At 41.8% G+C, this 12,730-nt stretch overlaps 1 protein-coding gene across 1 annotated transcript in view; it reads left to right on the forward strand.

The window, feature by feature from the left end:
• Positions 1-12,730, forward strand: part of PLD5 (phospholipase D family, member 5) — a gene marked incomplete at its 5' end in the record, with an annotated part of 60,139 nt that overhangs the window by 19,404 nt on the left and 28,005 nt on the right. Inside the window, one exon of the mRNA XM_010183008.1 lies at positions 11,020-11,147. Within this exon, the coding sequence (XP_010181310.1) occupies positions 11,020-11,147 (128 nt within the window). The remainder of the gene's footprint in view (positions 1-11,019; positions 11,148-12,730) is intronic.

Below are 12,730 nucleotides of genomic sequence, written 5' to 3' on the forward strand. Positions count from 1 at the left end.
GAAAGATCATAGAATGACAGAACGGTTTGGGTTGGAAGGGACCTTAAAGATCATCCAGTCCAACTCCCCTGCAATGGGCAGGGACACCTCCCACTAGATCAGGCTGCTCAAAGCCCCATTCAACCTGGCTTTAGAATTGCAGATTCATTTGGCAGGAAAAGACCTTTATGATCATCAAGTCCAACCATAACCTGCTCACTACTAAACCATGTCTCTAAGCACCTCATCTACCCACTTTCTAAATATCTTCAGGGATGGTGACTCAGCTGCTTCCCTGGATAGTCCCTTCCATTGCCTGATAACCCTTTCAGTGAAGAAGTTTTTTTTCCTTGAACACTCAGGGAGTGGGCAACCTGTTCCAGTGTCTCAGTACTTTCAAAGTAAAGAATTTCTTCCTAAGATCTTATATAAATCTCCACTTTTTCAGTTTAAAACCACTACCACATGTCCTATCACTACATGCTTTTGTAAAAAGTACCTCTTCAGCTTTCTTGTAGGCCCTCTTCAGGTACTGGAAGGCCTTTATTAAAGGTCTCTCTCTGGAGTCTTCTTCTGGCTGAAAAACCTCAACTCTCTCAGCCTGGCCTTGTAGGGGAGGTGCTCCAGCCCTCAGATAATCTTTGTGGCCCTTCTCTGGACTTGCTCCAGCAGGTCCATGTCCTCCTTATGTTGGGTGCCCCAGAGCTGGATGGAGTAGTACTCACAAGAGCAGAGTAGGTGAGAATCGCCTCCCTCACCCTGCTGACCACACTTCTTTTGATGCAGCCCAGGATGCGGTTGGCCTTCTGGGCTGCAAGTGCACACTGATGGCTCATGTTGAGCTTCTCACCAAACAACACTCCCAAGTATGTCTCCTTAGGGCTGCTCTTAATCCATTCTCCACCTAACCTGTATTTGTGCTGGGGATTGCCCAAACCCAGGAGCAGGACCTTGCACTTGGCCTTGTTGAACTTTTCACAGGCCCACCTCTCAAGCCTCTGGATGGCATCCCTTCCTTCCTTCCAGTGTGACAATCGCACCACGCAGCTTGATGTGATTGGCAAACTTGCTGAAGGTGCACTTGATCCCCCTGTCCATGTCACTGACAGAGATGTTAAACAGCACCAATCCCAATACTGACCATCCAGCCAATTCCTTATTCACTAAGTGGTTCATCTGTCAAGTGAAGACGCTGAGAGACAAGTGAGAAGTAGTAGTAAAAGGAAATGGCTTGCACTGCTGGCAGACCCAGGTTGGTTCTGGCTGTGCCTCTGCTCTGCTTGTATGGCCAGAGCTCTTGGTTTTTGGTATCTGGAGATAATACTCTAGGATTCCTCAGAGATTCAGTTAATGAAAGCGCAGAAAAAAGATCAACTCTGTTATGAAGGTATTATAAAAATAAAAAGCAGTAGTTTAGGATGAAATATTGCAGCTCTTTGAGGAGGCATAATCCGTCCTCCCCTCTTCACCTGCCCTGCAGTACGCTTCCTCCTCTTCCAGAACTAAGATATCTTGATCATGGGAAGGAAACCAACAGAACCCAAAGCAGAGCTACACATGTCTGAGAACCACATTTTGAGAATGATTGCAGAAGTAGTGCTAGTCAGCACATTTGGAAGTGACTGTTGCGAGTACTGATGGTTTTAGAATATATAAATATCAGAATGAAATTATGTTGGTAAGTTAAAAAGAGAGATAGAGATAGATAGTCACTCCAGTTTTGGTAGGGATTTAGCCTTCTTCATTCATAGAAGTTTGTGTTTCTAATTCCTTGTGTGTTAAGATGAAAAAATGTCCCTGAATTCCGGGATGTTTCATCTAGGCACTACATACATGAATATAGTTCTTCATAATGCTAATCCAAATAAAGAAAAGAATCTTTGAAGTGAGGTGGGCTAAGCAGTGTGCGAGTTTACTAATCTCTCTATTATACGTTTAAAGTAGCTTTCTTTTATAGCAAAAATGTATGCAATTATAATTAGGCAAAGAAAGCAGGCCACAATCTGACTTTGCTTTTACCGATTGTATTATAGCCTTCCTTTAAGCAGTAATATGCTTTGTCGCCTGAATCAAATAAGTAAGAAAATTACTTTTCGCAGCAATCACTTTTATAGCTTCATCTTCATCAAGCAGCCTACTCTCCAATAATGAAGGGCAAAAAAAGAGGTGGAAATTTTGTTTTTAATATTCTGCCAAACTTTGTTGTACACTCCTTATCTTACAGGCTACTGAATCATCAGGCTCACAAAACAGATTTATACTGAGAAAATGCTATTTAGAGGAATGATGAGTTCTGCTAAGGGGAAAGAATTGAACTGACAATCAGTGCTCTCTAGTCAAAGTTTTATTCAAAATAATCTGTGACTATTGATATAAAATACCTTAAATAGCTCAAAAAGAAGTACAAATTTGATTGAAAAATACTGATGTCGGAGTCAAGTCAGTGCAAAATGAGGATTTTTCTTATGTTTGCTTCATCAGGCAGCAAAAGCTACTAAAGGAGGCATGAAATGTTTGCGAATTTCAATAAAATTATTAGAGGGAAAGGAAAGCTGTTTGGATCTTTTTAAGTTACATTAATTTTTATCTGCAGAGGCTCAATTGATTTTTTTTTTTTCTTTAAAGATAGTCTAGGATGGGAGTCCTAAACTTTGTCCCAGATAGCAAGGGTTTCTATAGCAGATATAGTACAGTACATTGACTTCACTGGCCAAATCCAGATTGGAGAGGGTCAAATTGAAGCATGTCTACTTTCTTGACTTGTTCCATGTAATGAACTATATTGCAGATATATTCCAAATACTGCATTGTATTTTTTTATATGAGCTGCACTGCATTTTGTGACTTTGTGGAATTTCAGTGCTTTATGGATTTATGGAAGCACTCAGTCTTGTGGGTGAAAATAAGAAAGCTACGAGTTTGCTCTGGAAACTGGATTTCCATGTTTGGAAGGCCCAGAGGTCTGTAGTCATATGAGTTTTTTTCCTTGTTTGCAGTCTAAAATTCTGTGCATAGATTAATTAAACATGCCCACGTGTGATTAATGAGCTGAGCTGCCTGCTCTTCACAGAGAAGCTGAAGTTGAGTGTGCCTGTGCCGTGTCAATTGTGTGTGTAAAGAGGAGACCTTTTATCTCTACGCTGTTTTATTTGTCATTGGTTGCCCACCCTGCAGTGAATCAGAAAAGATGTGTAGCTGAGTGGGTTAAGTTATTACAAAGAAATATCGTCAGGTCTCCTGTGACATGGGGTGGGAAGCGTTTTGGGTATATGTCTGATTACTTCTGCTGAGTAAATCAAAAAGGCCCAGCAAGCAGCACAAAATGCATTCCTGGACTAGTAACAAAGGCCAACATCTGCCATCTCCAAAGCCACCATAAGGGCATATTTAGATAAATGTTACCTTGGGAACTAAGTAGCTCCCAAGATGTCATTGAAGTTAAACAAGCAATCAAAAGAAATTAATTCTGACCTTTCCTTTGTTCTCAAGAATCTGCCGCTCTGCATCCAGTGAATCTTTTCTGGATCTTCTGCATTGCTGCAAAGCCCTGTGTAAGTGCGTGGGAAATGTCATCCCAAGTAAATGCCAGCACTACTTTCCCATCTGCTTTGTTTGTGTGAGGCAAATGGTTGTGCAAGATAAAAGGCAAACAAATACTGGGGCTTGCCACCTGGAATTTCTAAAATGCCTGATTCTGGGAGGAGCAGAGGCTGCAATGATGTGGGAGCACTTTAAATGGGAGCACTGGGCCCAGGCAGAAGTCACTTGTTCTGACACTTCTGCTGTGCCTTCAGCTGTGTCAGAAAAAGTGTTTCCCACCACCTGGTGAGCTGGACCAGTGAACTGTTCTACATCCAAAACAAGCATTTTCTTTATCCATTTTTTTATCTGGATCATTCAGTCCATTCCTTGGACCATCTCCTCTTGGTGGAGAGGAGGAAAGTCGCTTGAAAGTGAAATCTGTTCATACCCCTATTACTGGGGGCTTTTTGTTGTGTTCTGTTGGTTTTTTTTTTAACCCTCCTAGTTGCAATTCTGTAATACTTTGTTTTCAGAGAGCTGGCTTTTTTTCACTAGTTGTTTTTCTTCCTACTCTCTCCTGTCCCTACACTCAGCTCTTGGCTTCCTCAGCTGTGTGGACTGAGCAGTTTCTGGGGCTGTGCTGGCTCATAGAAATTATTTTAATCCACTGAATGAGTGCAAACAAAACAAAAAAGCGCTGGTGAGTGTGGAAGATATTCGTTCTGCCTGATTGCACAAGACCGAGCCTGACAGCGTGTTACAGTCTGCTGGGGCGGGAAGGGAACCAGGCAAGAAGCTGGCTCAGTGCCTGGAGAAGGGTCTGGGATTTCAGCTGGCACCAACGGAGACCTCACACCCACAGCTCCGCAGGGAGATCCTTGACTGCAGCCCAACTGCTCAGGGATGCTCTCATCGCAGCCTTTCCTCCCAGCCCAGCCAGGCGTGGACAGGAGAGCCAGCTGGGGAGGCGGAGAGGAGCGGTATCTCTCCAGAGATGGAGCAGGGGGGTCCATGGAGCTGTAGTCACAGATCCCTCACCTGTGCACCAATTCCCTCAAAATTATCTTTGTATTGGTGACCTCAGATGCTGTAAAAGAAGGCAGTAAGCACTACCGTTATTTTTTCATGAAAAATGTCTGCTGTAGGATCAGAGATTCCCTGGAACAAGACACAAAAAGATAATAAAATTCTAGTCTTTTTATTAACAAAATAAGCAACTAAGCAGGATTATTGAGCATTCTAGACATATCAGGAAAGGAGTAATTAGGGCAAAAGGAAAAGATATACGCACCCGCCAGCAAACTAGAGCACGAACCATCAGGACAGCATTGTTGTGTGGTGTATCATCAGCAATCGGTAGGCGTAAGCTTTACATGGGTATCCCCATGGAGGCAACGGTGACCTTGCTGTACACCTGCCCAATGCTCTTCAGTAAAATCCAGGTATTTATCCTGGAGCGGAGATGTGGTTTTGATACATGTGGCCAACATGTATCAAAAGATGTTCCGCTTGCACACCTGTTACACAACACAAGGAGGCTGGAGCGCCTGCGCACCTGATCATGCAGCCCTGCACGCGCTCAATGTATATCTGTGACTGGTTCATTTTCCTGTCCACATGCCATGCAGGCGACTGTTGAGCCAGTCCAGATCGTGAGCTACTCATGCACTTGGCTGTGGTTTTGCTTACAACAGCTGTAAACTGCTACTTTCCTAGGCACAGGTCTGCTTTATTCAGCCAAGTCCCTGCCTTTGAGTCCTTTGTTCTCTGTTTCTTTTGCAATAGGCTGTTTATCACTTTCCCAAGCACGGGTCCACTTTATTCAGCAAAGTTCTTCTGTGGGTCCTTCGTTCCCTGTTTCCTTTGCAGTGGGCCATTTCCAACTGCGGACCATATAGCCTATTGCTTAACTCTAACTTTTCCTAATACAATATCTCCATCAGAAACAGCCTCATTTTGCTAGAGGCAGCATTAAATTTGGGGAGTGGCAATATTTTGGGAAGCTGCATGTGGCCATAGTTCATGGCTGATTGTATGTTGGGAGAGGGAATTTAATTTAGGAAGAAGCCATGTTTGTCACGTGGGGAGTTTGTGTGCCGTGGCTTAAGGCAGGACAGTGGTGTGAACTTCAGTTGCGTTGTGAAGGCTTTCTGGGGGCTGCTGGGGCTTGCACTAAAATGTATTTTCCTTGAGTAACTGATTTCATTTTCTGTGTGTGTGGCAGTTGCATATGGAGCTGCTAAAGAAAAGGCAGCAAGGTTTTCATTGGAGTTTTTTGGGGTTTTTTTTAATTGCTACAGTCTTGGACTGCTGATCAGCATGTAATCCTAGAGTGGCAGAATTCAGGCCTGGTAGTTTTATAAAGAGGAGGGATGTGTGTGAGGAGCAAAGGGAAATAGAAACGTAACAGCTGATACAAAGTTAAGGTATTACCATCGGAGATCTCTCTAAAAGTCCTTGAGTGTTCTCTCTTTAAAGTAAGTTTGAATCATTAATCATTCTGGGGCCAGGCAGACTTCTGAATTGTATTTCACATCCAATATCCATAAAGAGCACAGATACAGTAAATAGTCTATTTTGTCTTTTAGTCATTCAGAGGCATAGTAAAAATAACTTTGTTGTCAAGTTGTGCGTTCCTCTGCTTTTGTACTGCCCCAGCAGGTCACACTAATGGGGCTTTTGGAGCTGCTCCAGACTTTCTGCAATCAGTCGAGGGAAAAAAAGCATGAAAACTCCTGGGGAGATGATGCTCTGCCTGGGTCACTTGTGTCTGCCCAATACGACACAGTTACTCTGCCACTTGTGAGCAGAGTATGGAAAAATGCTGGATTTTATCTTTTGTCTCTGGAATAAAAATTATTTTTATTCGTGGGTATACTTTGTGCTAAGGTTTTTAATTAAAAGCAAATAAATAAAAAGAAAATGTCTTGCAAAATGTAGGGAAGGAGACATTCACTTTAGATGAGTACACATCCCTATTCTAGCGAGCAAATTCTATTTAAAATAATAAGTTTGGGACCTAGGGGTAGTAAAGGATCATTTGTTGACCGTTCTGAGTTAGCACATGGTGATTAACTGCATCTACACCAACTTGAAAACGCAGTTTTGCTGGAAGAATCCAGCAGGTCTTTGGCATAGTGGCGGGTGCTGCATGTGCTGCCTCCCACCCATGGGGCTCCTTTTTAAACTTCTTGTTACTTGGAGTAATTGTTTGGGAATACACAGAATTAGGAAGGGGGAGTGGAAATAGTGCTGTGAGCAAGGGGTATGGACATGGTGATAAGGGTCCTCCCACTCCAATGTGCTCCACCCTCTGTCAGCTGGTGTGTCTCTGCAGCCTGCACTTGACAGGCTCTGGTTTCCCAAAATGGGGAAGAGGAGGTCTTGAAAAGCCCCTGTTCATCTCCTCCATCTTTACAACTCTCCCGTTCCTAGCAGGAGGTAGCAAAGCCCAGCCTGGTTCCACAGCCCTTTTTGCTGGGGCTCTGCAGGGCACACAGCCCCAATCTGTGCCATCTGATCTGTATCTCCAGATCTCTCCACCCTCTTTTCTGTTTCTTATTGCCAAGGCTTCTGAGGTCAGGGCTCTTGGTGCGTTTCTCATCCTTGCTGTGCATGTTGTTGCACTGTCACTGTTGCTGCAGCTTCTGTCTGCCCTCCTCTCAGTCCTTAAATCCTCCTCCTTTCCCATTTCTCTCTCTAGTTTTAAACACATTATAGTGAAAGTAAAAAAGTTATGAAGACAGAAGGCAAATTTTAGCTGCGGTACAAGCAAATGCAGCTTCTGTTTCTTGGGCGTTGTGTTTGCTAACTCCAGAGCGAGTTCAGCCGGTAACTGGCGCTGTTGGAAACTGTTACAGACAGCGTTTGCACTCTTGCTTCCAAAACAGCTGTGATAATAGCAGCCTAAATGCTTGCTCTTTCTTGGTCTTTACAAAAAAGGTTTACCATATCCACCAGAGAGGTTATTTGCCTCCGTGAGGTTGCCTCTGTACCAGGACAACCTGGTGATACTCTAGACTGCTCTCAGGCATTGGATCCAAAGCCTCCTGGTGCACCTTCTCCAAATTGTCATGTAACCTTGGATCTGGAGGCTGAGTGGCAGCCCTGTGAGCCATGGGCTCCTCCTGTCTCCATGAAGAAGTATCCCAGTTTGTGCTGCTGCCTGTTGACTTGGTTGAGCAGCAGAAAAAGCCACACCAATATGCGCATCACAATGACACACGGTTTTTCATAACAGAATATATGCGTAAAGTCTTCTGCAAACTGATTAGTGTTTTGACTCAAATATGTAGAAAAGGTCCTACCCTTCAGCTCCTGTTCTTGAAGTTAAGCTTGCCCTGTGGCCTGCATGGTGTCATTACTGGAGGGCCTGGGAGCAGACAGCTGGAGCGAACGGGGTGTTGCAAGGCTAGAAATGGTCACAGCATAGATGGGTTTTAAAGGGACCTCTGCAGATCACCCAGTCCAACTCCCTGCTAGAGCAGGATCACATAGGAACGCGTCCAGGTGTGTGTTGAACGGCGCCAGGGAAGGAGACTCCACAACCTCTCTGGGCAGCCTGGTCCAGTGCTCTGGTACCCTCACAGGAAATAAGTTTTTCCTTTTGTTTATGTTGACCCTCCTGTGTTCAGTCTGGGACCACTGCCCCTTGTCCTGTCGCTGGGCACAACTGAGAAGAGCCTGGAAAATGGCACTTACTTGTGCCATCCTTCTGCTTTGGGATTCCTTTGGGAATTTACTTTCTTTGGGAAAGGAAAGAAAAGTCAGTGCTTTTGCAGTGCTATTGTTGTCTTCTGGATTTTTCCTCCATTGTGAGACAGAGCAAGGAGCTGAGCAGCAGCTGGGCACCTCCCAGGGGCTGTGTTCCCATCACATGGAGAAGGTCCAGGCTCTCAAGGGTCACTCCAGACAGCTTCAGTCATCTCCCTTCTGCAGAGTGCAAAACTTCTTCACTTAGAAGAAAAAATACTTGGAGAAATGTCTATTAATTAAAGCATGCTTTGATTCCTCTAGTTGTCTTTTTTCCTGCAGGAGGAGGGCAGTCTGGCCCAGTCTTTACAACACGTGATGTTATGGGACAGGCAAATCCACTTGAGTTTGTAAGCAGCAGCGCTGGTTTTCTCCAAAATCTCACCCTGCAGTTTAATCTTCAGTGAAATGAAATTGCTAGATTTATTTTTTGAAGAGTCTGCCATCTGCATTAGCAATCAAGCCTACAAATTGTGCCTTTTGGTTGAACTTGGTCCACCCACAGCTCTGTGTAATTGAGACGGCAGCACGATAAAAGAGTTCTGTTACAGCTTCGTGTATTGATCAGTCCAGTTTAATTTCCTTGTGGGACCCGGACCACGCTGGGGATGAGGGATTGTGGTGAAGGCCTGATAAGCCTTTTATAACAAAACATCTCAAGGGCTTCTAGAAGAGAGGCAATTATCAATACTGATGCATGTTTCCTTTCATCAGAAGTTAAGGGCTCATTAATAGGCTGCACAGCAGCTGCTGCTTGCCACACGTGACTGTTTTAATTAACTCAGGGATGCAGTTTCCTCTGCCTTTAAGAGTTGGCTATTTCCAGAAGAAAAAGAAATTGGGTTCCAGGTTTTGACTTTAATGTGTAATAGCAGGATCTCCTGCGCTGCCATATTCACTTTTTTTGTAATTGAAGCCTAGATTATATTTTAAAGCAAATGCTCTATCAGACTGCTTATGCCTGTGTATAAACTGCCCCACACCCACAAATTCTGGTGTTTACAACTTTTGAGTTTTGTATCGGGTTACTGACAATGTCTGCTGTTTTTAACATTGCTATTGCTGGTTAAATAGTCTCCTCTTGTAGCTTGGGCAATCCGTATTGGATATTTCAAAAATGTTTTTAAACTATGTTTATTTTAGGTGCTCAGTTCTGAGCAAGCAGCTCATTGGTTTCAACTTTTACCTTTCCTATACAGAAATCTGAACCTTTCATTTAGAAGTTATTTTACATAGGTGGGTTGTGGATGTTAAATTCATGCTGCTGTTTTATGTTGCAAATTGGATGTATGGGAAGAAAATATGATCAAGGCAAACTGCTATGGTAAACTTAATTTTAAACACAGTTTTCAGATAAGCAGCTAGAAGTTTAGCACCTTACAGAGTTGTTTTCCTCAGCTAGTTGAAGGAGTTGCCTTTTTTTTGTTTATTCATCAGAAAACAATTTAAACCTTTTAAGACCTGATGTAGTGGTTTTGGATTTCTTTTGCATTTCACTCACATTATCTCATTAATTAGCACAGTTCTGCTCATTAAAGCATTGATTGAATGTCAGCAACAACACATTCCAAGGAAAATTGGAAAATACCTTTGCTTCTAAGCATAAATGAATGTGGATGGGTGATACCTAAAAAAACTTGGAAGGGTGACTGGGTTGCAGTAAATATACAATGAACAAAATTCTGTCACTTGCTCAGAATCCTATGTTGCACGTTTGGTGCTTCATGAAAAGTGACATCTTACCTGATTTTTCTTTTCTTGATGTCTGAACTTCTAGAATCATTTATTCGAGTAAGAATTACAGTTTTCACAATAAAAAAGAGAAATATTTAGCACTGGTAACTGTTGCTTAAAATTGTGAGTTGAGTGTTTCTTTTGAGGTCAGAAATAGGAAGTTGGATGAAACAAAATCCTATTTTAGTTCTCTAGGTATCCTGGAGTTCTTTTGAAGCTGTGACTTTTACCCAACCATTACTGGAACTGGTGGTACTGAAGATGCTGAATGTTTAATGTGAGAGGGCTGGTCCCATTACTGCCCTCTGGGCTGCTCTTTGCTGTCACTGCTCTTCCCCAGTTACCGTCATGACTAAAGCGTGAAGATGAGTGGGTTACTTTAAATTAGTTTTGGTAATGATTAATTCAGATTAATCATCCAGTGTTGCAAACACTGGAGTGCTAAAAGAACAATCATGATGTGATAAATCCCCTAAACTCACCTAATATTAAGTATTTTCTGAATTTAGACCTTTGCTTACTTCCTTACTCCTTAATTGTCCCCCATGTTCTCTTGCTGGGGTCTGACCCGTGCGACACCCTGCTGTGGGGTACCTGCTCAACCACCACACAGGGCAAAGGAGCAGAGGCTGTTTTTCAGGAAGGGCTTGTAATTGGGTTTGTATTTTAAAGGTCATCATTATAATATGTAGCTGGTTTGAGTTACAGAATAGACCTTAAAAATAAACTGGTTTTGGAAACATACAGTGCTGGAAAAAAATAGCAATTATTTGGTTTTAAAATGGAAGAAAATGAAGTAAACAATGTAATGCATGGGAATGTTCTCTACGCCTGCTTTTCTGGAACGTGTGTTAATTCAGGCCTTAAATCGTGGGACAGTAACACTGTTTATCATTGATTTTTATGTTTAATTATATTCCTCATTAGTTTTCAAATCTGAGGCCCTGAAATGTGACGTTGTTTCTTTTCTTAATAATGTAAATTATGTTATTTTAAATGGTGCTATTTATTTTTTTATCCTTAAATCTCCAGGTGCTGAAGTGATGTACATGAACATGTCAGCGTATAATGAAGGCCGGCTGCAGTCCTCTTTCTGGATCGTTGATAAACAGCACGTGTACATTGGCAGTGCCAGCCTAGACTGGAGGTCACTGGGACAGGTAGTTTTAATTGAAAAAATAATCCTATACCCTTTGAAAATATAATAAGGAATAAAAAGTAATGTTTTGAGGCCAGGAAGTGGAGATGGATAATGTGCTTTTTCTGATAGTTTGCTGGCAGAAATGCCAGGGCCAAAAACTGTGCTGCCACGGTTTTGATGACACTTCTGGGTTGGCAAAAGTATATTACTATAAATTTTATTTCTTTTCATTGGAATAGCTGTCCTCATAAGTTATGCTTTAGGTTAAAGTAAAAAAAAATATTGCTTATTGATTTCTGTCATGATTTTGTTGTTTGAAGATTGGAAGTTTTAGTTTACTTATTTGCAATTGAAAAAAAAAAAAGAGAGAGGAAGAAAAAAGGAAAAAGAAGCAAAGCTGTTGGAAAACAAAGCGACATGGAAACTCCCTGGTAAGGTCATGAGCATGACCTGGTCCCTCTCCTCTGCCATTTAAATAAGGGAAAGCAAAATTTGGAAAGACTTCTGAATGGATAGTGGGTATTATCCTGAAGAACCCACCACCTCTGGGTAGGGAGAGATTCATGGGTACAGAAAGAGAAATACCATAAAGTTATTACACATTGTACGTGTTAGAGAGAATTACGTATTTTCATTCCCCATAAACGAGTTGAAGGATATACCCTAAGACTTCTTTGCCAACAACCTGTGGACCTTATATTCTGTGAGTATTTTGAAAAAGTGATTAATCAGTAACACAATCTCCTTGTCTCTCTGGCTTTTTTTTCATTCCCCAGCAGTCTCAGGACTACTGAAGGCTGTAGGTTCATTTTTGCTGCATACCACTGAGGGTGTGGGTCTGCTGTCTGTCATATTGAGGGAGTGGAACCTGTGCTGTTAGAGCTCAAGAATTTTAATGTACAACAGAGAGGAAAAAGAAGCAGCCCTAGGTAGTATTAATTGCAGTAAAAAGAGTTACTTTCTAAATGCGAGCAGAATCTGAGAAACGCATGAATAACTTTGAACATAAGTTTTAATGATTTTGTAAAGAAGAAGGTGTGCGTTGGTTGTGTTGAAGTTTTTAAGGTTTGTTTTGAGCTGAGACTGAAAGTCTAAATAAAAACAAATCAACCATTTTAGTAAAGAAGAAGTGAAAAAATACCTGTTCCTATGCATATTAATTTATTTAAGAGGTAAGTTTTCCAATATTTACAAAGGAGTCTGGAAAACTGGTAGAAAAGAGGATGTTGTTAACAAACCAGAGAAAGTCTTGCCTAAGAGGATGTTGTATTTTTAGTCGGTGTAAGAACATAATGTGGGCTTTGGGACAGTTTAGAAATTAAATGTTTATACATTGTCTGTGCCTCATGAGCTAAACTGTTCATATGTCATAACAAAATATCTCTTTACAGAATTATTTAGCTTATAAATAGTTTAGCTTTGAAGCCTCTTTCATTTGGGGTTTTGAGTACCAGTGAAAATAATAAATGTAGAGAAAAGAAGCACATCTACTACACAGATTAGTATATTATTATATTTAATGATTTTGATTATTCATCACAGATGCTACAGTACTTTATAGGATTGGTCTCCTCATACTGAAATACATCTTAAGTCTTGTAA

This window comes from Mesitornis unicolor, unplaced genomic scaffold (genome assembly GCF_000695765.1).
Source record: "Mesitornis unicolor isolate BGI_N332 unplaced genomic scaffold, ASM69576v1 scaffold9490, whole genome shotgun sequence".
NCBI lineage: Eukaryota > Metazoa > Chordata > Aves > Mesitornithiformes > Mesitornithidae > Mesitornis > Mesitornis unicolor.